The sequence below is a fragment of the Monodelphis domestica genome, chromosome 5 (genome assembly GCF_027887165.1).
Source record: "Monodelphis domestica isolate mMonDom1 chromosome 5, mMonDom1.pri, whole genome shotgun sequence".
Classification (NCBI taxonomy): Eukaryota; Metazoa; Chordata; class Mammalia; order Didelphimorphia; family Didelphidae; genus Monodelphis; species Monodelphis domestica.
The window spans coordinates 207037685-207062081 of NC_077231.1; the positions used below are offsets into that span (position 1 = coordinate 207037685).

Sequence of the window (24397 nt, forward strand, 5' to 3'; positions counted from 1 at the left end):
CCTTTGGCATTCGGACCTCCAAAATGCCTCTTCCATGCGCTTCTGCAATTTGGAGCCGACCCTCGTTACTCATCACAATATGTTACTGCAATGGACATTTTGCATGTTGGAGACCTGTGCATCCCAGCTAACTAGCTCTTTGTACTATTGATAGTCATGGGTCGCGATCTCTTCCTACCAGCGCTGATTTGCCTGCTGCAGCTACCTCCTAAGGAATGGCCCTTGGAGAACCACTGTCCCAAGGATGAAAGACAAGGAGGATCCTAGGAGGGTTAGCTCTAACTTCCCCCGGCCCCTTCTCACCCTAGTGCCGATACAGGTATTACACTAAACCTCAGTTTAAAGAACACATTGAAGTGAGGGAAGGACAGCCTGAAAGACTTGGCCCCTGAGTGGCTCAGATCCATATTCCACAAGCTAGAAAATAGCTCCATTTCTCAGCGATCAATCAATCAGCCCCCATTTCTTAAGCATTTCCTATACTCGAGGTACCGCTAAGCTCTGATGAGACACAGAAAGGTGAAGACTCCTCTCTGGAAGGCTGAGATTGTAGAGAAGGAGCCGGTTCGGGTCTACCGCCCTGCCATGGGGCACTTGTGACAGCTCTTCTTAGGGTTAATGATGAAGACAGAACTCACGTTTCTTGGGGCCCTAGGAGGGGCTGCTAAATTATTTATTCCAACCAGACTACAGAATTTAATGTAATTTTGCATGATTGTTTTGCTCTGGGAACACATTCTAATGGTGTGGAGGCTACAATTTCCCTTTTCTCTTTGGGCCATATTATGTTGCCTTTCTCTCCTCATCTTCCCAAGGAAAAGCACAGAAGCTAGCTAATTTGAATTAGTTTTTGCTACTGTATACCATTCGAGAAGATGAATGAATTTTTGTCTATTTTAAATATTCATGTTTCTTTATGAACTAATATATCATCACAGTTACTGGAGCATTTTTTCTCTCTAACTGTACGAAATGCACTATCAGTCAACCTGTCAGTGGTGTATAATAACTTGGGTTTGCAGTTCCTGGGTACCATTCATCTAAGGATCTCAGAGCCTCTAGAAATGTCTCCATTCTCTTCTTTACAGTGTCATTGTGGGGTAGATAAGCGTTTTCAGTGTACGGGGGATATTGGCACATTAAGAAATTAAGTGATGTGCCTTTATCCCTTGTCACATGTTGGAAGACACAAGGCTGGGAATGCAGGCATTTCTCATCCATGGCCTTCTGTGGCCTTCGTCAGCCTTGGAACAACATTCTCTCCAGATAACCAGCCAGTCAACTTAGCTAACACGGTAGATTTACAGTGAGCCTCATTGTCATTCTCAGGCAGCAGTACCCCCTCCCCCAATCCTGCCAACCACTGCCAAGAGACACGCCCCAAGAAACATTTAGACGTTTTGTTAGTCTAATAAGAACTCTTCTCATCTCTAGAATCTATAATGACGACTAACATTAAAGAGCTCTTTACGGTGTGCTGGTACGTTAGGTGGACTTTCTCATTTTGTCCTCACGGTCAAGGCTGACTAGAAATTTTACTGTCCCCATTTTACAGTATAACTCAGATGAAGTGACTCATCTTAGTCATATAACTAAAGTCAAAGCTAAAATTTGGCCCTATACCTCCCCTGACCCTGTGTCCAGCATTCCTTCTCTAGGTTCTTCCCAAGCAGACCACATTTCTTTTATTGACATGATTACTAGACAAGCCAACCAAGGGGAATATATTGGTACCGTATTGGAAAAAGTCTCTTCTGATGTCCTTGTAAACAAGATGGAGAAACGTTAACTATGTTCAGTGAAGTGAATAAATAACCATTTCCCAAAATTTTAAATCATAAGTGTTTCTAAACTTTATAAATTATATTGTTAGATTATTATTGAATCCACTATTAAGGATAATTAGTTATTATTGGAATTAATTATTGATCACTGCAAATTATTAAACTCTAGTTTAATGGGTGGTTGCCAGTCTGTGGGAGAGTCTTTAGAGGCATGCCATAGGACTCTGCCCCTGGCCTTGACCTGTTCAATATTTTTTTTCCAATGAACCTTCTTGACAGATTTTCCCAGACTTCCATAATTTCAGAATCACTGTTCCATCCACAGCCCCACCTCTCCAAACTCTTGTGGCAGGGGAGGAGGGAGAATTCTTGAGTCAGTTTTGTTCAGTTATTTTTCAGCTGTACCCAACTCTTTGTGACCCCTTTTAGGGTTTTCTTGGCAAAGATACTGAAGTGGTTTGCCATTTCCTTTTCTGGTTCATTTTACAGATGAGGAAACTGAGGCAAAGTGTGTCACTTAATCTGAGCCTCAATTTCCTTTTCTGTAAAATGAGGACAATAAAATTTCTAATCAGCCAACCTCACAGAGTTGCTGTGAGGACAAAATTAAAAGTCCATCTAAAGTACCATGCAAACCTCAAGGAATTCTAAAAATGTTAGCTATTATTATCAGCTGGAGATGAGAAGGGTTCTTATTAAACTAACAAAATTTCTAGATCGTTTTTGGGGATATGTGTGTTGGCAGTTGGTGGCAGGGTCAGGAGGATGTTGCTGCCTGGAATTACAGTGAGGCTCATTGTAAATCTACCGTTAGCTGAAATAAGTTACCCAGGGTCAGACAGCCGGTAATGAAGTATCTATGGCCCCATTTGAACCCCATTTTCCTGACTCTGGGCCAGGCACTCTATCCATTGCTCTGTTGTTATTCAGTCATATTTCAGCAACTTCAAAATCACCCTTCCATTGTGGGCCCACTTCTGCAGGCTCCTCTCTGTAGGGGAGGAGGGAGAGTTGTGAGCTGCTTGGCTTTAGCATTAAGTGGTGCCTCTCCCCTTTGACCTGGAGCCCTGGGAACAGCACTTTACAATTGCTCCCTTCCCCTGGGGAGGATAGGCTCTCCTGGTGTATTATTCCCCAACCCTTGCTCAAACCTCCAGTGACTCCCTCTTCCCTTTGGGCTAAGTCCTTAACCTGGCCCTCCAGAGCCTCTCCAGTCTGGTACCCGCCTCCTGTGTTAGCTTTAGCTCCTATCCCTCCTCTCAACTCATCTGGCCCCACCTTTTGTCTCTGCCTTGGCACACACCTAGAATGCACTTCTTTCTCCTCTCCACCTTTGGGAATTACTCTCATCCATCAAGGCTTGACTTAGGTGTCGCCTTCTCTGAAAAACCTTCAGACCACTCCAGGCACTCGTACGGAAAATGAGCTCTCCTCACCCAGACTCCTCTAGAATACGTTGTATGGTTCTCTCCTGTCCCCCTCACACTGGGGAGCGTTAGGGCCCATCCACCGGGTCTGTGTGTCTGTCTGTGTCTGTGTGTCTGTGTGTCTGCATGGTTTACCCCTTACTAGACTGTCTGCTCCAGTGTGGGATGAGATGATACGTGTTCTCATCTTTTTATCTCCCAACCTAACATGGGGCACTATACACATAGTAGGGGCTTGAAAATATTGGTTGACTCGAATCTTCCTCCCCTTTCTCCTCTAACACCCCTGTGATTACCCGCCATCAGACGGCAACATTTTCTAATTGCACAATAGTGAGATTGTTTCCTCCTTGCACCTACGGCTTCATCGTTAAATCCAGCCAAGTTAATAATAATCATGTAGAGTGCCACGGCTGCCCTCTGTTATCTGGTGATCCAAGCTGAGGAATCAGAGTCTGCGTCCACTAAAGATTGTTCTTAATTCCTATCAGTGACTTCAGATTGCATTTTTGATTACAAAAATTGTAACTGCAGGGCAGTATAAGGCACTGGGCCCTGTTCTTCTATCTCTGCACTGAAAAGTTCAAACTTCAGCATGCAGGCATGGAAAGAAATGAAAAAGCAATCTCCAAATGGGTAAGAAGCTAGATCCTCCCCATGCCCTCCCCCCGCAGAGAGGTTGGGGATTTCTTGGGTTCCTTGTCAATCTGAGCTGAAAGGTTTTGCTTGCTTGTTTTTCTTTGTTGCTAAGGGAGGACATGGAGGTGGATTGGGAAGTGACTTGATGTTAGGATAAAAGACATCAATAGAGCATATTTTTAAAAGAAAAGAAAAAGCAGGCTCCCAAAATGCTCAAGTCTGTTTTCTACATCTCCTCTCTCCATGCCTCTGCACAAATGGTCCTCTCTGGCTGAAATGCACTGTGTGCTTCCTCTGCCCCTCCGAATCCTTATCTTCCTCACAGGGTCACCTTGCTCTCCTGAGCCAAAAGTGTTCTCCAGTCCTTAGATGTTCCCAGAATGCTTTATCTGGCCCTCTCCTTTGGTCACCGTCACTTCCTACCTTGTATTATACTTTTCCGTGTATTTGTTAGGGCAGTTATTTCATGAAGGGAAAATAAAAATGCTGCGTTTCTGTTTCATTGCTTGGGAGCATTCAGAAAGAATAAGCTTCTCTGGGCTCCCACAGTTGCTTTCCTGTCTCCTTACAGCCAGAACAGCCCAGAGCCCCAGGTAGGTGCCCAAATGACCAGAAAATGAGTGGCTGCTTCCTGCGGAGCTATCCCAGAAGATGGGATGTCAGTGCCTGGCCACTGTAAAGATTAAAATTTAGGGGAGAGGGGGAGACTGAGGCATCTGAAATTAGTTTCTCTCTACAAGGAGTATTATATTTTTTAGAGGTTTATTGAAGATTAAGGATTAAAGAAAATACAGGATAAGAGACACGTGTCCAGGCCATAGAGAGGCCTAGACACAACCTCACCTACATTATGAAAAAAAGCCAGGCCTGCCCCAAAACGGAAGTCCAAGAGTGAGAGAGGATCTTCAAAAGCCTTTGAATCAGCTTAAATACCTTCTCCATCTCGGCCCAGGTGAGATTACAAGGCATTCTGGGGAAGTGGAGCAAAGGCTCATGGGGATTGTAGTCCTGTATTCGAGTCTGTTTTTTTACACCACACCAGGTCTCTCGCCCAATAGAAGCGCTGATGTTTCTGAAACCCAGGAGTGCCTCTGAGAAATAAGAGAATGCTGGAGAAACCCGGGGCCCAGAGCTCTGGGGGCCACGAGGTCCCCACAGCTGGGCTTTTCTTTAGGGTCCTTGTGAACGTTGCCCATCATAGATGACCAAGAATCAAATGAAATCCTTTCTTGGGCCAGCTCCTCCTTCTTCCTCTCCCAGGACGGTGTGTGAGCCCATTCAGGCGCAACTTGCTCCCATCATCTGGCGCCATTCGGAGAGAGAGTGCCGCCTGGGCTGGTTCTGTCCCTTCCGCCCTCTGTTTACTGGGACAGATCTCAGGCTTACAGGCCCTCCCGAACTCTGCTTCCGTCCCTCCAGAATGGAAGGAGTCTGCCCAAGCCTAGGGGCGCTTTGCTCTTCTTATCTGCGCTGTGCATCCCTGTGGCCAAGGAAGTCGTCCACACGGTCATAATCATCCAGTGTTTTTCCAGCGTGGTAGGTCCTTCCAGGGTTTGTGCTCAGCTAGCATAGCCTCTGACCCTAGGACCCCCTTCACCCTGTGATTAGGGCCTTAGGGCGGGATGGCAGGGAAGTGATTCAAGGAGTCAGACTCTGAGTCCATGAAGAAAAAAGAGGAAAGGTTACTCCTGCTTGGTTCTGAAGCACATTTACCCTTTTCTTTTAAACTTTTACCTTCTGCCTTAGAATCAATACTATATGTTGGTTCTGAGGCAGAAGAGCAGTAAGGAGTAAATTATGGGGGCAAAGTGACTTGTCCAGGGCCACCCAGCCAGGAAGTGTCTGAGGTTATATTTGAACCCAGGACCTCCCATCTCCAGGCCTGGCTCTCAATTCACTGAGCCATCTAGGTGCCCCCAACTACATGTGCCTTTAACAAGTACAACAGAATCCCATCACAACACAGCCTGTTACTTAGATTCGCAATACCGTTTGTTGGTCTCTTAATGTTTCCTGGAACCAAGCATAAGAATCCCTCAAAGTAAAATTAAATAAAAACTATAAAAATATAACATAGGAAGGAAATGTATGTAACTGGCTACCCTCAATAGGTGGTATAAATAGAAAATATGAATAAATTGCTGTAGGAGGGGGGTTGGCAAATGTATACATTTGTTCAGTTTCTGAAGGAAAAAAAAAAAAACTTTTGGACTATACCTAAACTTTAAAATTTCCATCAGAATGGACAACAATGGCCCCTTAAGATAGCTCTTTTAAAACAGTACATCACTCATGGAAAATAATAATTTATTTATAGATTGTTAGAACTCAATAATCATCCAGTCCAGAAGTTCTTAACCAGGGGTTAGGTTTTTTTTTTTAGTATTTAGTATATAAAATACACTTTTAGAATTTCAATCACTGTATTTTGATATGTAGGTATCCCTTCCACATCATGGGGGTTAAGGGCACAGTGCCCCCACCGTTTGGGAAATCCACATAAAATTGTTTGATTTTTCATGCCTGAGAAAAAGTCTACATTTTTTTCTTTTTCCTTTATGGAGTGTTTACCATTCTTTATATGCATCTGTGAGTTACCAAATTTTTCAAGCTATAGCTACATTTCTAGCTTTTGTGTGCCGTCTACTGGCTTTCGTCTTCTTTTTGCAAACTTTAACCTTTGACTTACTTTAACTTTAAAAAAGAAGTATGTGTCCTTAGGGTATTAAAAGATAAAATATGTTGATATTATACAATACTCTACCTATATTTTTTGCATTTCTGAGGTTCCAAACTTTTTGTGTTGTCTGATGGACTTTGGATGTTGTTTGCAGCTTCTGCAAAATTCCTATTTAATTTCTTCCGCTAACCCACAAGATGTTGAAACCGCAATGGGGAAAGTTGCTGTGTGGGAGGGATACCTGTAATTGGTTTCCTTTGTAATCCTATGTATTTTAGCTTATGCATTTAGGAGCTTTATTCTTTTTTTTTTAATTTTATGGTATTTTATTTGATCATTTCCAAGCATTATTCATTAAAGACAAAGATCATTTTCTTTTCCTCCCCCCTACCCCCATAGCCGATGCGTGATTCCACTGGGTATCACATGTGTTCTTGATTCGAACTCATTGTCATGTTGTTAGTATTTGCATTAGAGTGTTCGTTTAGAGTCTCTCCTCTGTCGTGTCCCCTCAACCGCTGTATTCAGGCAGTTGCTTTTCCTCGGTGTTTCCACTCCCATAGTTTATCCTTTGCTTATGAATAGTGTTTTTTTCTCCTAGATCCCCGCAAGTTGTTCAGGGACATTACACCGCCACTAATGGAGAAGTCCTTTACGTTTGATTGTAGCGCAGTGTGTCAGTCTCTGTGTACAATGTTCTCCTGGTTCTGCTCCTCTCGCTCTGCATCACTTCCTGGAGGTTGTTCCAGTCTAGGAGCTTTATTCTGAGAAGAAGTCTAGAGACTTTACCAGATTGGGATGGTGGGAGAGAGTGAGGGTTAAGAACTGCTGGACCACATCAATCAAGAATCTGGCCTAGTAGGGCAACTCCTTATGTTCCCACTTAACACCTTTAACTTAGAGAATCCAACTGGGGTTCCGTGCCAAAGTTAAAAACAGGTTTGGGGTCTTAAATACTAAAAGGGCTGCTGAGGGTTAAGGTTTAATTCAGATGTCAGAAAGTGTTTCCCCTCTTAGTCATGTTCTTTATTGATAGAGCACTTTATATTTCTTACCTACTTATCATATATTATTTTGTACTGGACAGACTTGTACACCGATCTTATTCTCCTCTGGATGATAGGCTCAATCATTTCATTGACTGTCTTGTCTAGACTTTGTATGTCCCCCAGTAAGTATGTCGCACAATTGCCCTGCATGCAGTAGGTGCTAAATAAACATTTGTTGAGTCAAGTTGAATAAGGTAAGAGCTGTGGCTATACTCGGGGATTTTTTCTCATCTCCAAAATAGCTTTAACACCAGGAAAGCAATCCAGTGGGAGCTTATTCCAGTGGGTAAAAGTAGGAAGCATGTCCATGAAGGGCACTGCCACACGCATCCCATGGACTCCCTCAGAGACTCTTAGTGTCATTACAAATCTATTTCTCTGCTCCAAGTCACCACTAAGGCGGCCTTCCTTCTGTTATCTTCTCAGGCAGTACTACGAGATGCTGTACAACACAGCCGATGAGCTCCTCAACCTGGTGGTCGACCAGGGGGTGAAGTACACGGAGCTGGAGTACATTCACGCCTTAAATTTGCTGCACCGAAGTCAGACAGGTGTCGGGGACCAGACCACGCAGAACATGAGACTCCAGCGCCTCAAAGAGATCATCTGCGAGCAAGCCGCCATCAAACAAGCCACCAAGGACAAGAAAATAACCACTGTGTAATCCCTGCCTCTTGGCCTCCTCTCCTATGGCAGGGGCTGGGGCGAACTGCCCCAGGCTTCTCCTGCCTTCCCAGCCACGGCACATCCATGTATGTTCCCTTTGGTTTTGCGCTCTCTCTCTCTCTCTCTCTCTCTCTCTCTCTCTCTCTCTCTCTCTCTCTCTCTCTCTCTCTCTCTCTCTCCTTGTCTCTCTCTCTCCTTGTCTCTCTCTCTCTCTCTCCTCTCTCTCTCTCTCTTCTCTCTCTCTCTCTCTCTCTCTCTCTCTCTCTCTCTCTCTCTCTCTCTCTCTCTCTCTCTCTCTCTCTCTCTCTCTCTCTCTCTTTCTCTCTCTCTCTCTCTCTCTCTCTCTCTCTCTCTCTCTCCCTCTCTCTCTCTCTCTCTCTCTCTCTCTCTCTCTCTCTCTCTCTCTCTCTCTCTCTCTCTCTCTCTCTCTCACACACACACACACACACACACACACACTCTCTCTCATCCTTCTTTGGTATGTTACCCAATCGATTCTGCTCATCCCGAGGGGAGGGAAAGGCTTTTTTTTCTTTACTACCAACCCTAAAGGAGAGGTTTTATGTGGTGGCGTCCAAAAGGAGTCAGAGTGGGAGTGGAGATTGTGACCCAGGATTGGGGTCTGAGTAAAGAAGGAGGAAGACTATGGAGCTCCTGTTACTTTCTCAGCAAAGAACCACTCTGACCTTTGAGAAGAGAGTCCTTTCATGCCATTTCATTGGTTTCAAAAGATGCTCTAGAGTCTGTATTTCGTAGACAGTGAGGTTCTGAATCCTGGATGCTATTGATTTTTAGTCCAGTGATATATTTGGCTCTTTGCTCATTACTCTTTGCCTTTTTCTTGCCAAGGCCTACCAAAGCAGTGAATAGTCTTCAAGGCAGGCCATGGTCTCTGGGAGATTTTTTTATGACCAGACTAGGAGGAGGCCTTCCCTCCAGAATCAGAGGCTAGATGGGTTGTTCTCATCCTGCCTTCCCAGGGTAGTGTTATTGTGAATTGTTTCATTGGCTTTGTTGTCTTCGTTTCTGCTTTATCTGAACCAAGAGCCATCATACCAGTGGTGAGGAGTGCAAGCAACCATGGAAGCAGGGATTTTTTTTCCCCTCCTTCCAAGAGGAAATGTTCCTTAAAGGACATTACGAGGACTGCTCTATCACCAACAAGTTAAATGGAGCTAAAATACTGCCTTATTCACTGAGTCAGTCCCAGTAGCCTCCTCAGATTCACACAAATGGGCAGAGAGACTTATGGCATTAATTCTTCTTTTGCCTTCCAAGTCCAGACTGCTCCCAGATTGCCTTGTGCTGTCCTTCACCTTTTCTCTGGCACGTCTTGCCTTCTAACCGAGTTCTTGAGTGTTATTGGATCTCAAAGTTTAAATATCATTAAAACACACTGTGTACTGCCTGTGCTGCATCTTCTTTGTCAAAGTGGAAGGAGGAGGGGATCCACCACTGTCACTGATGGTCTTGAAGTTTGCAAACTGCTTGTGCAACTTTGGGCTTGGGGAGAAATGGAACATTAAAGAATGTTTTGAGAATCCGTAGTTTGTGTGTTGTGTTGTTTTTGTTTCCATTTTATTAGACTTGTGGGGCGCTATGATTCCTTCTCAATCCCAGCCTGTGATCCTAGGATCCTACCACCTTGCTAATGACCTGCTCTATAAAGGAAGTGCGGACCTGGACTGCCTGGGGCAGCATGTCATAGTGTTTATAGGGCTGGCTTCAGAATGGGCAACCCAACCGGATAAACATTTTTCATGCCTGTTACATGCCAGGTACCATAAGCTATGGATAGACAAAGACAAAAATGAAACAGTCTCTGCTCCCAAGTGTCTTGTATTCTATAGGAAGATGTGGGTTCAATTCAATTAAGTAAACATTTATTAAGTGCCTGATATGTGCCAGGCATTCTGACAAGCACCAAGGATATACACACAAAAAAGAAAAGATAGGTCCTGCCTTCAAGGAGCTTACTGTCTAACGGGAGAAGACAATGCACAAAAGGAGGCAGGAACCAGGAACTTACCTGATCCTGGAGGTTGAAACCAGGCAGAGCTGCAGGTGCAAAGTGGGATGAGCTGAATGTCTAGTCTCTGCTCTCTGTCAAGGAAGGCATTAGGAGGAAGGAACTGGTGTCTCTCAAGGCTTTGGGAGTTAGCAGCATGAAGGTGAGATTAGAAGTCATCATTTGAACCCAAGTCGTCTTCTACAGCCCAGTACTGGTGGAACTATATTAATGAGAATAATTTCATTACCACTTCTAGAACCTTCCATCCCTGCACCTTATGCACCCTTAATAAATGTTTGTTGGTTGATTGAAGTGACCTCACCCAAACTCTCCTTGTTTCTATAGCACATCTTGTGGACTTCTGTTCCAAAAATATTTTGGTTAACTATTTCTATATAGTTATTACCTTTGTACTCCTATGAATTTTAGGTTTGGGGAAAAAACCTGAGAACAATAATGATAATAGCCAGTATTTATTATGGCGCCACACAGTTGGCAAAGCACTTTACACATGTTCTCTTATATGAGAAGGAGCCTATATGCTTCACCTGACTGCTAAAGAAGTCCAAGGCCCTAAAAAAAAGCAGAGTTGGGGGGCAGGTTAAGAAATCTTGGGCTAGGTAAAACTAATATCCATCCCCTCTTGGAGATTCTTTTAGTCTGATTTACAGGCATCTATCACTCCCCAATCCAATTAAAATAACCACTTTTGGGCATTTTTTTTTCATCTTGTCACAATTTTTATCTCGATTAACAGTGGGATTTTTTTTTAAGTGACTGCATCCCAGTCTTGCTAGAACAACTGATTTCAGGTGTGTGCCTCATTATATGCATCCAATTTTAGATATAACTAGGTCTTTTCCACATCTGATTACATACTTTGTAATTAGGCACATCTCGTGATACCCATACCTTATGAGAATGACTACTTACTTCCAGCTCTTGAAAGACAGGTTGTTGCCTGATAGAGCTGAAACAAATTCAAGCTATCAGGGAATAGTTCAGTGCTCCCAAAGCCCCCAACTCTGAGAACAAGCTCTGTAGCTTGTTCCTCACCTGGAGATACTGCCTTGTAGAATGAGTTTGTTCACAGCTGCCTAATCCCCTCTCTTGGAATGCTCCCTCCTAGAGTCATTGTGACCTTGAGAAAAAGTTAAAGGGAAAAGCAAAATTAAGAATCCTTGCTAAGCCCTTGTTGGGAAGTTGTTTACCACTGAATTCTTTTATGCTGTTTCCAGTAATTTTTTACAATTTCCACTCCCCTCTCATTGAGTTCTGTATTTTTGAAAGAAGATTTCTATATCTTGATCATATTTACATATTATATCTCTTAAAAAAAGAGAGCCTGAGAACTAGTGATATTGGACCAGGGAGATGATAGCGCCATCTTGAACCTTCTAGAAATTCAGTTAATGCTATAAATCAGGGCTTGACTTACTGTTCTGTTGATTATCTGGACTTAATAAAGTGATGGAGAAAATGTTAACAATTCAGATTATACCTAAGAGGGTATCATTCATATTTCCCTCCAGAAATCTAGTTTTTAAACATCTGCCAACATATCACTGTCTTAGATTATTGGGGAGTACCCCTAAACATGATTTTGATCCAGTCTAGATAGGATAATTTTGGAGCTCTAGATGTGACCTTCTGTCCTATAAGCAGCAACAACTAATTTCAGGAGTCAAAAATAGGAAGTCCCACTATAAGAAGGCAGAGGGGCACAATCCCAGAAGACAGACAGCCAGATTTGGACCAAACTCTGATTAAGACCGATATTGTGATTTTAGAAGGCAAAAAATTATTGTCCCCCTAAGTGAATTCAGAAACAAAATAATACTAGACAGGAGCGTTGTGTCATAGAAAGATCAAGAGAAAATTATCAGTCTACAGATAGATCATGAATGGTATCTTAAGGGGACTGATGGGCAAGCATGCCTTCTACTTCTTGGTAGAGAAGTAGTAGACTACAAGTCATTGTTCCTTTGTCCATCCTTCATTTTTTAAGAGAACCGGTGACATCATAGAGTGATGTCTTGAGTTGTACATAAATTGGACTTGAATGAGGCAGAGTTGCATAAAGTCTTCAGCCTCACTCTCTTCCAGAGTCAACCAAGTCTGGTGGCAAGTCAGAAGTTAGGATGACTGGCCATGGTCCTGGATGCGGTGGACAAATTTGGCATCCTCAATGTCTAGCCAAGCTCCAAGAACTCCATGGTGACTGCTTTGGCTGTTTTCATAGCTATCGGAACAAAATTGTTCTCTTCTGCCCATTCTGCCAGGGAAAGTCTTCACATCCTTGTGGCAGACATCTCCCTAACTCGCCAATGGGCTTGAGGCCTCAACCTGATTTAATCCATAACAGAGTATGGCTGCCACACATGCTATAGGTTGTTGGAGCCCCAGGTGAGAACTGGTGATTTTTACCAAAGGTGGATGAGCAAAAATGAATAATATGGAAATGGAAATGGGATTTGAGTGATAATATATGTACAACCCAGTGAAATTGCTTGTCAACTCTGGGAGGGGGAAAGGAAGAAGAGGAAAATCATATAACCATGGGAAAAATGTTTTGTTTTGTTTTTAATTTTTAAAAGGTGGGTGAGCAGCCCTGAAAAGAGTTCTGCAAACCCTCACACCAGAGCAACTAGTCCTCCCTGAATCCACTATATACCTCAGGCTATAAGCATAGCATGAATATGTATATATATATGTCTGTGTGTGTGTGTGTGTGTGTGTGTATTTGTATATATCTTCAGACATTGTCAATATTGACTTGCTTTGCTTAACTGTTGCTCAGTCATTTCAGTCATGTCTGACTCTTCTTGACCACATTTTGGGTTTTCTTACTAAAGATACTAGAGTGATATGCCATTTCCTTCTCCAACTTTGACAAACAGGGCTAGGTGACTTGAGGCTGGATTTGAACACATGAAGAGGAGTCTTCTTGACTCTTGACCTGATGCTCTGGGTGCCACCTTGCTACACTATTGCTTAATTATAATTATTTAAGAGAAAATACCATTATGGGAAAATTGACTAAACTATCAGGAAGTGACAGTCCTGTCAAAAAATAGAAGAATAGTTCAAATCTGGCCTCAGACACCTCCCAGCTGTGTGACCCTGGGCAAGTCACTTGACCCCCATTGCCTAGCCCTTACCACTCTTCTGCCTTGGAACCAATAGACAGTATTGATTCCAATATGGAAGGTAAGGGTTTAAAAAAAAAATAGAAGACTATTGAAGGGAGTGGGGGTTGCACTGTGTCCAAATGAACAGTTCCTGGGAAAAACTGCAAGGCCACAGTTGAGACAGATAACCGGGAAAAACTAAGACATCCTCCTCAAGGCCACAACTGTTGAAACAGACAAGACCACAAGAGCAAGGCCGATTCTTTTCAGATGCTCTATATATGTGCACTCCCGATCCTACCAGGGCATGGTTCTTTTGGGGAACCGTCCTAGCGCTAGTAATAAGCTTCTCCCTGCTGCCTTTTGCATTGTCTTTGCGTGTTCCTTTGTGGGGTACTTCCACTCAGACCCTAATATATGAGGGCTCATCCGGGATGGTAGTAGGACCCCTCTAGGAAACACTAGGACAAAGGGAAAGCTCTCCCAGCTCTTGTGATGAAACCCTGAAGGTGAGTTGATTGATTGATGAGTGAGTGTGAGAGTGATTGTGTAAGGGGGGAGGTGGGCACTGGATTGGCATATGACTTAGTGGATGAATATTTACCGTGTCCCCTGGGTTGTAGGGGGCCGTCCTATGTTAAGCCACCGGGTCACTCTGCCTTACCAGGCAGAAGTGACAGCCCACCTCCTCGCCCATTTCTGAGTGAGGACCGGTCGGTATTGCATTTTCTGCCTCCCGAGAGGGAGCAGGTTGAAAAAACCGGGAAGCAACTCGGCTAGACAGAGGGAAAGGGTTTCACAAGAGCTGAGAAGCCAAGAGGCAGAACTTGGGGAGGTTGGTGTCCTCCCCTGCCTCCAGAGAGTCCCTGGTGGTGTAGTCTAGTCCCCAGGTAGGGGTCTCAGGGTGGACGCACCCAAGGCCCCTCAAGCAGAAGGGTGCTGGGCCTCTTTGGCAAGGCACCAGGAAAGGCGAGGAGGAGCCTTGAACAAGCTCCCTCCCCGCTCCAAACATTGTTTGGATCAACTAAAAGGATTTTTGTCAGTCTTTTTGTCTGTCTGTTATCTGTGTGATTGTCTTTGGGTTGTCCGCCATTCTCACGAGCAAGGGTACGAAAATGGGTCAGAATCAGACTACCCCCCTAGACCTTTAAAACTCGGGCGCAGAATCTGGGAGTCTCAGTTAAAAATGGAAAGTACAAACCCTTTGCAATTCAGAATGGCCAACCTTCAGGAGTGGGTGGCCCTAGGGAGGGACATGGGAGAAGGACACCGATCAAATGCTTATTGAGCACAAAAACTCATGGTTAGAGGTTTGTTTTGTTAAACCTTGCAATTCATAATGATTTCAGTAAATTTGAGAATTATCTAGATGTGATTGATAGCCAGTCTGACACGGAGAGAAATGTTTATTCTATATGGACAGAAATTGTACTGGCTACTTTATAGATGTACTTTATGGATGTAAAAGTCATTCAGAAAGTTGTTATGTTGCTGAGAAGAACTTATTCTAGAATTTGAAATTGGGAATCCAAATCAGATTTGTTTAATGTATGTGCTGTCAGAACTAGCAGCAAGAACTCATATGACAAGATAAGTTTTTTGCAGTGGTTAATCTGTGCAGGGGAATTAATAATGTAAGTGTTAAGAATTTTGGTATTTTGCAAAAGAGATAATTTCTAAAACGGTGCTGTCTTTGACTAAGGTTATGTGTTTTGTTTTTGGGGGGAAAAAAGAAGGAAATTTGCACAATGTATAGAAAAGAATTTGTGATCCAGAGATGGGCATGTATTCAGATACAAATTCCTGTAAAGTAATGAAGTAAATGCAAATTATGTGTGCATTCATGCTATAGAGAGAATTAAGTTTTACACCTAAATGGGTTAGGGGTATATGATATGCAAACTGTATGTCCTTAACAAGACAACCTTGACGAGCCCTTCTTGATTTTAGGGCTTGTCATAAGGATTAAATACAATTCAGTATAGTACCTTTCCTCTACTTACAATAATGGCAGAGGAGGAGCCAGAAGTAATAAGAGTACTGAATAGAGTTACTAGTTGATACTATGGATTCTAGTGTGGAATAGACACAACAAATTATAAATTGGAATAATGTTGATGGACTTTAATTAATGTAGCAATGTTCTGAGCTTTAGACAGGTTTGAGAGAAGTGCAGGTAAATGCTTTGCACTTCAGTTTGGTTACACTGAAACATTGCTAAAGGACTTGATCAGAATTATTTGGAAGTGTGGAGTTCAAACTGGAATCTACTGAGAGTAAATTATTTTGAAGGGAGTTTGATACATTCAAACTTTTAAAATTATAGTTAGCTCACTGGTTAAAGACGGATGGGATAAGGTTGCTAAGTAATAAAATCTAAACCAAGCCAAGCAGCCTTGGGATACATTGCTCAGCAGTTGTTAACCCTTTCCTTGCACACAGGGAGGAAAAAGGAGTGCTTGTAATTATTCCACACTGATACTTAGGGACTGAAATGGGGATCTAAAAAGGTAAAATGGGCTTTAGCAGTATAGCCTCAAAAAGGGGTGTTCCATCCTTATCTATCTTTCTGTCATAAGAGGTTTCAAGGGAGAATGAAAATGGGTTTAAGTGTTTAAACTTACCTAAAATGGGTTTTTGTTTAAAATTATCAAATAGCTTTCATCTCAATGGTTTTCCTCCTACTGTATTATTAATGCTGGACTAGCTTTATTATTACCTTTAACTTCTTGGTTTCAACGATAATCAGCCTGCTTGTCAAACAGCTTGCTTTGAGGTTTGCGGTCCTTACAAGGTTTCATATCTCTAAATTTGGAATAGATCCTGTAACACTAAATGTTTTATGAGATTGTTTTTAGAAATGTTCTGTGAGTTGCTTTCGAACTATGCATTTTAAGTATTGTTTGGATGTAAACAAAAGCTCATTGTTAACCTAACTCTACCATAGGTTTTGTTCAATACTCTGTGGTTATCTCAGTTTACCAATTTGTTCTATGAACTGTAATTTATAATGGATGTGCCCTATCTTAAAGATGGTTCCATGATGTAATCCTTTAAATCAGAATTCTTTTGGGTTACCGATCAGCAACTGCAGTGACACCAGGGGAAGGTTGTTTGCCTTATGATGGTAAAAGAACATCAGAGAAAGTGGGGAGGTATGTTGGGTTTGAATTCGAAAGAAAGAGGGACTTTGATCTAAAGTCCATGAAAGTCTGAGTATGCTGGTTTGTGAAGGAAGAATGGAAGTTGTGTTCTGCTTTTAAGCAGAGGGTTTTGGAGGAAGGGGGAGGGGAGAAGGTGAAAGAAAACAGACAGATGTTCTACTCTTATAATTGGATCTTTAACTTAGGGATAATTTCTAGAATTGATGTATGTAGTTTTGTAAAATCACAAATAATTCTGGAATTTCTCTGAAAGTTCCTTGGGGATATTCCTGACTAAATACATAAGAATAATTGAGTGATCAGCCTTGTGGGGATATCAAAGGCTTGTTTGGGGTATGGAGATTTTTTTCTGGACTGCTGATAAGCAGTATTTCTCTCAGCTGAAATGGGTGAGACTTGTCTTTTACTGCAAACAAAGGCTTCTGGAATTTAATGGTGACAAAGTACACCAAGGACAGTGAATGTCTTGGAATGGTTACAGAGGCATTTCCTGGGCTCACATAGGAATAGGACCTTTTCTGACCATCTAGGCTATTGATTACCTGCATGTGAAGCCACTCACTGGGTCCTTTGGGACCTGAGGACATATTTCCCTTTGTAACAATATCCCATGATCAGTACATAATGCAAATGGAAATTAAAGTTTCCATTTCCTCAAACAACCCTAATAATTGAAAATTCTCAAATTGTTAGGAGCATACTTTGAGAAGTAGGTGAAGTTTACTCATAGATGGCTTGTATTTGCAGCCTTAATTTACCACAGTTGAAGTTTGGATCTTGAGCTTGGAAATATAGCTCAAAACTTTCTTGAATTTCCCCCAGAATCTGGGGTAAAGCAATACATCTGTTAAATATTGTTACTCCAGTGTTTATAGATGTTATAGTTAATGTGTACTTTGCAAAGGGATATTCTTTAACAGAAACACCACATACCAGCTCTTCAAACAACTCAGGAATCCAATTTCCTAAAGGGATCTGTTCCTGTCAGAAGATAAGTATTGTTACTCCAGTGTTTATAGATGTTATAGTTAATGTGTACTTTGCAAAGGGATATTCTTTAACAGAAACACCACATACCAGCTCTTCAAACAACTCAGGAATCCAATTTCCTAAAGGGATCTGTTCCTGTCAGAAGATGATTTCTGAAGATGAAGTCTGCTGGCTAAGACACCCAAATGCAAATGTGTAATGCCAATTACTGGTGTGCTAATGTTCTGTTTCTATCTGCTGTTCTAGTATTTGCCCCAGTACACTTCTATCTTAGGGGTTGATTCTCTCCCTTGTGACCTGGCTGCCAATTGGGGGAAGCAGTGGCTGGACACCCTTCAAATCTCCAAGCAGGTCTCCACAGACCTGGGACCCTGGCATTCACTGAGGATATGCCCCTAAAGACCCTGTGTCTGCAGCCTTTCCCTCTCCCTCTCTATTCCCCTCCCCCTCTCTCCTGACCATAGGCAGGGACAGCTCTACACCCATTCTCAGCTCTGAAGAAGCTACAGAAGACTTGGACCTTCGCCCTTTTTCCCCTAGATACTTGGAGAGGGGAGGGGATAGGACGGCAGGAGGCACTGAACCAGAATGGGCCTGAGATTCTGGCCCTCCTGGAGGCTGTGTGGTTCCCCTATGGATGGCTGAGCCTGCAAAATGGCAGGACTCACTTACCAGAAGCAGTGGGGAGACAGTTAGCAAAAAGAATGTATGACACCACACATAGGAGAGGCACAAAACTGAGTGATATACTGGACGGAGACTTCTTCTTTCATAATATGCACTAAATCTGCAATGACATCACTTAGAGATGTGAAACATGTGCGTGGGTTAATCAAATGGGGGGACCGAAGGAACCAGGGGGCACCAGGTGAAGAGGGCTGGAGCCAGAACAGTGGGAGGTAGACTTTACAGAAATCAAGCCAGGGACATATGGGTACAGGTGCCTTTTAGTCCTGGTAGACACCTTTCAGGTTGGGTAGAAGCCTATCCAACAAAACATGAAACTGCCTCAGTGGAAGTTAAACCCCACCTAACCTCACTGCCAGACCACCATAGTACGACATTCCCCCGTAAGGTGCTTACTGGGCTGCACCTCCTCAGGACTGACCCCTTGCATTTCCTCCACGATCTTGTCCCAGGACCCCAAGCTTTGTATCCTAGTCACCATCCTGCCCCGAGTACTATACCATCCGGAGACGGAGCTGCTGGACTATTGAGAACATCAAAGAATTGGCCGCCAGTAACGGGAACCTGTCCGTGCACTGACCCTAGCCACGCTATTCGGCTTGGCAGGGCTTGGCACAGGTACAGCCTCCCCCTTTCAAACAGCAGACCTAAGGCACCTGCTCACTGCCGTAGAGGCGGACCTCATGCGTATAGAAACATCACTAGACTCCCTTGAGAAGTCGCTGTCCTCCCCTTCAGGAGTCGTCCTCCAGAACGGAGGGGCCTTGATCCTTTGTTCCTCAAGGAGGGGGGCCTTGGTGTTGCCCTCAAGGAAGAGTGCTGCGTATGTACGGACCACACTGGGGTAGTCAGGGAGGCCGTAGCTGACCTTAAGCATAGACTAGATGCCTGAGAACGAGAACGCACTCACGCCCAACCTTGGTACCAGCAAGCCTTTGCGAACTCCCCCTGGCTCACCACCCTCATCTCCACTCTAGCTGGACCAATGAGAATTCTCTTCTTCCTTATCACTTTCAGGCCTTGTATTGTCCACCGACTGGTTCGCTTTGTGAAGGATCAGGTCCACACCGTCCAGCTCATGGTCCTCAGGCAGCAGTATCAGGCCCTGACACACCCCCGATGGCTACGCTAATGCCCTCCCCCTGGAGGTCTCCGCTCGCCCCTGAATGAGCACCATGAAATTTAAAAAACTGGGGAATGAAGGGAGTGGGGGTTGCGCTGTGTCCAAATGAACAGTTCCTGAGACAGATAACCGGGAAAAACTAAGACGTCCTCCCCATGGCCACAACTGTTGAAACAGACAAGGCCACAAGAGCAAGGCCTGTGCTTTTCAGCTGCTCTATATATGTGCACTCCCGATCCTACCAGCGCACAGTTCTTTTGGGGAACCGTCCTAGCGCTAGCAATAACCTCTCCCTGCTGCCTTTTGCATTGTCTTTGCGTGTTCCTTTGCGGGATACTTCCACTCGGACCCTAACACTATCAGTAAAACAATTCAAAAAAAAAAAAGAAAGATCACTGTCTTTCAGTCAGTCTTGTACAGTGGAAAAAGCATTGGCTCTTGGTTCAAGTTCTGTTTTGGCTGCTTAATCCCTGTGTGACCTTGGACTAGTCTCTCAACCTCTCTTGCTCTCAGTTTTCTCTCATCTATGAATGAGGAAATTGGAGTGGATCAGAGGAATCAAACAGTTAACCAGTAGGATGCATGTGGCCCACAACATTCCTGACTGCAACCCAAGACAAAATAAAATAAAATAAAATAAAATAAAATAAAATAAAAATAATACAGAACAAAGTAAATTAAAGTATAGTCAAATATAATGTTAACATGTCATTTTCTAGACAACTTGTAGCCCACAGGGATCCTTCTCGTGACCTCCATTTCTGTTTGAGTTGAATACCACTGGCTAAGATGACTTCTTGGACTCCCCCCCCCCCCCCCTTTCTCCATCCATGACCTTGCAATCAAGTCAGGAGCTCCGTGACTGGGAAAGTCGTGGCAATTTGATTTCCTCATATATAGAATAAAGATGATACGACCTGCTCATTTGGGAGGCAAATGAGATCATATAGATGGGAGAATTTTGAAAGTACTAAAAGGGAGTACACAGGTAAGATATAATATCCACAGAGTTCTGCTTGAAAAATCAGAATGCGTAATGCAATGTGTACACCCCAGACCAAGCGTCCTGAATTGGCAGAGATGGGAGAGATTATGCATGACTGGAAAAGGTGTACCGACTTGGACTTGATGCAGAGAAGATGCAACGATACGCCAAGAACAAGAGAGGATAAAGGAGAGATTCGGGAACAACCCCAGCCTCATCCTAATTAGGCATTGACGTCATAGAAGAGTTTCGTTAGTAAGTGTATCAGACGCGAAGCCCCGAAGTGCTGCCTAGAACCGAAGCGCTCCGTGATACACACGGAAGAATGGGGCTGCCCTCCCCGAAGTGCTGCCTAGAACCGAAGCGCTCCGTGATACACACGGAAGAATGGGGCTGCACTCGCTTGGCCGGGGGCGCTGCGCTGCCTGGAATTACGGAAGGGGGGATGATGGGATGTCTACCACTGGGCTGTCCCTGGAAACCAAATGTTGTAATGAGATGCACACACCAGGCAGCACTTGTTCCAACTGGGCAGGGATGTAATGGGATGTGCCTAATTATCAAGGATGTAGTAAGAGGCAAAACCCACCAGAATGAAGCCTGAAATAAAGAGGTGTAATGAGATGCAAACACCTGAAAGGAGTTTCGGCTAAGTGGGCCGGGTGTAATGAGATGCACATAATTTGAAAGATTGTCACGAGAGGCCACAACAGCCAGTGAGGGCAGGAGATTTCAAAGGGGTAATGAGGTAGGCATCTGGAGCGGGCTGTCCACAGTCCGGCTGGGCTGTAATGAGATCCCCATCCTTCACGGAGCTCGGAGCCCAACAGATATCATTTATTGACAGTTAAAAATGAGATGGGAAACAAACGAAACAGTGAAAACAGTCCAAGGGAGGGCCTCCACCTGAAGGTGGCCGTCCTAATTAGATTGGGATATGTGTAAAGGCACCTCATTAGTGAAAGGTAGGGGGAAGGGGGGGGGGAATCACCACAAAAAAAGCCCATTTCTGAACCTGAAAAACTTAATGAGAGGACACCCCTCTGAAAAGAGTTATCCTACTTTACCTAGGGCAGAAGGAGTCCTTGGGTAGAGATAAAGGGGACAACCTTAGAGTCTGGAAGGCCTATGTTTGAGGCCTGTCTCTGACCCTGGGCAAGTCACTCAATCATAAAACATCCCTGAAAAATGTCTATGATGATTAAATTACAAACCAGATGCTGATTTGTAGGGGGCGGGGGAGACATTTCCTCAGAGGAGCTCCCGAAATCCAAGGTCCGGCTGCCTGCCCCACTCTCAAATAAAAATGATGAAATAAAGTTTTATGGAGATAAGGAAGAAAATCCGGAATTTTGTTTGGAAATGAAAAGGAGTTAATGAGATGCTTAAACTTGGCAAGAGGAAGAGCCTAGCATTGGTGTTCACATTCCACAAATGCAATACTCTAGTATAATTCTGCTTGAATCCTTTATTTCTCTCAGGGGTTAGATCTCTCATGACTGGGCAGCCTTCTTAGCCTAGAAGGCCATTCTACACTGTGGTCCCTTCCTTCCACTAGACAGCGCCTCCCTGAACCTCCATGTTAAAGAAAGTGCCCAGGCCAGCCATGTTCAATCTTTTATTCATCTCTTGGGTACATCCAACACTCTGGACTTTGTTCTTCACCATGCCCGAGAGGGCCCCTTCTCCATACCCTAATAACCCCAACTTCTTTTATGTGTTGTCTTCCGCCATTTGTAAAATTCCCCAATGTAAATTCCTTGAGGGCAGGAACTTTCTTTTTGCTCATATTTGTATTCCTATGATGTGGCACATGCCCAGCTCATGTTGTTCAGTCATTTCAGCCGTGTCCAACTCTGAAACCCCATTCGGGAATGTTTTGGCAAAGATACTGAAATGGTTTGCCATTCCCTTCTACAACTCATTTTATAGATGAGGAAACTGAGGCAAACAGGAGACTTGCCCAGGGTCACACAGCTAGTAAGTACCTGAGGCCAGATTTGAACTCAAGCAGATAAGTTTTCCTGACTCTAGGTCAGGTACTCTACCTACAAAATCTAGCAGCCCTTCCTGGAATATACCAAGCATTTAATAAATGGTATTTCTATCTATCTGTCTCTGCCTGGCATTTAAATCTCTTCATAGTCTAGTTTCATTCTAACTTTCCGGCTTTCTTACCCATTATCCTCCCTACATATACTTTCCAGATCCCTCATTCTGTCCCATTTGCTGCTCCTTCACATGACACTCTTTTTCCCACGTCTGCCTTTGCACCAGGTTGCCCCCCCCATCTCTGGAATGCCCTCCTGCCTCCCCTTTAACAACACAACTCTTGCTACCTCCTCCATAGGCCTTTCCTGATCTAAGAGTTGCTAATGTCTCTCTCTTGCCACTCCAAGTTACTTTGAGTCAGCTTTTTATACATCTGTATATACCTAGACATTTCCTGTTTGAACTAAAGTTCCTTGAGGTCAAGGACTGTTTCTCTTCTGCCTTTGTGTGGTGCTCAGTACACAATGCTTGGCACACAGTAGTTTTTTAAATAAAGGTGGATCAAAGTAAATAATATAAGTCTTATCTCCATCTTCATGATGAAGAAATGGAGGCTTAAAGAAATTGAGGGGCTCAATGGTGGCTACAGATCTAATAAGTATCTGGTTGGAATCAAAACCCAGGTGTCCTGATCCCTGAGCCCACAGCTCCTTCTACTGTGTCTAAAATGCTTCCGAAGCAAATGACACCAGAAACTAGATTCCAAAGAGGGTAGTAAAGAAGCAAGACAGCATTCATTCATGGAGTGGCTCCATTTGTCCCAGCTTTTATTTTTATTTCTTTTCCCATCTTTCCTCATTTTATTTTTAGAATAGCTATTCCATGTGGATAGTTTTCAGTTCAATACCTCCAGCTATTCAGGAAACCATTATGTGGATCTAACAAATAAATAAAAGTATCTGGTGTTATTAATATTAATATTTCTTGAGAAATGATGCTGGGTCAAGAATTTATAACCAAAAAAGATTCTTATGCACCTTCATGCTATCCGAGAGCTTTCATTGACTCTACAATCAACTCACCATACTGACCTAATTTTCCCCTGTTGGACTTTCTGCCATTTTGGTATACCATACCAATTCTGGGAATTGAGTTGTTTTCATTCTGTCAACCTGGTTCCATTTACAAAAACATAAAAAGAGTGAAAGAAAATCTATTTTCCATTTTTCCATTCCTTTCCCTGACAACCTAGGGTTATGTTAAGGTTCCTAGTTGTCCCAATGGAAACAAATGTTAATGGCTTTATATGAAAGCTGAAATTACTTCTTTTTAAGATTTGAGAATGTAGCATTTAAAAAGCAGCATTTTCAGGGACTAATAAAGCAAAGTTCTGTGCCTTTAGGTGATGAAACAGCTGACATTTATTCATCTCTGATGTGACATTAGATATTTTCATATAGGTTATAGAAGTGACCATAAATTTTTATGATGTTATCATTTTTCTCCAGGCTTTAATTACCGTTATTTTTTTCCTTTTAAAACATTGATGCCTATTAAGTATATTTATTTCTTAATATGCCCTTTCTCCCCAACTCAATAAGCCTTTCTTTTTATTTATTAAAAAAACCAACCCTTATCTTTCATCTTAGAACCAATACTATGTATTGATTCCAAAGCAGAAGGGTAAGGGTTAGACAATGGAGGTTAAGTGACTTGCCCAGGGTCATACAGCTAGGAAAAGTCTAAGATCAGATTTGAACCCAGGACCTCTCTTCTCTAGGCCTGACTCTCAATCCATGGAGCTACCCAGCTGCCCCCATTCTAAGTCTTCTAACATGGCAGAAGGCACTAGAGATCTACAGGTTCCTTGCTTCCATTGTCTTAAAATATCTGATAAATTCTAAAGTGTGGAGTAATGAAATTTAAATTATCAATACTATCTCAAAGGCCCCACACCTCCTTTCTCAATTCCCCCCAAAAGTTCCGGCTTTGAAAAACTTCCCTGACTTAGACAATGATTTCCATTTACCCCAACAGCAGCAGATAAACACATGTATACAATATAGATA

General features: G+C 43.2%; 1 protein-coding gene and 1 long non-coding RNA gene across 2 annotated transcripts in view; one reads left to right on the forward strand and one right to left on the reverse strand.

The window, feature by feature from the left end:
- The window catches only part of EXOC4 (exocyst complex component 4), a 940142-nt gene extending 931695 nt beyond the window's left edge, over positions 1-8447 (forward strand). Inside the window, exon 18 of the mRNA XM_001367316.5 lies at positions 8006-8447. Within this exon, the coding sequence (XP_001367353.2) occupies positions 8006-8243 (238 nt within the window). The 3' untranslated portion in view covers positions 8244-8447. The remainder of the gene's footprint in view (positions 1-8005) is intronic.
- A 55-nt stretch (positions 8448-8502) lies between these two features.
- LOC130454765 (uncharacterized) lies at positions 8503-11584 on the reverse strand. The gene is made up of 2 exons (XR_008912592.1): positions 11190-11584; positions 8503-10476 (listed from the first exon to the last, which is right to left on the reverse strand). It is a non-coding gene; the product is annotated as an uncharacterized LOC130454765 (long non-coding RNA).
- Between the last annotated feature and the right edge of the window lie 12813 nt (positions 11585-24397).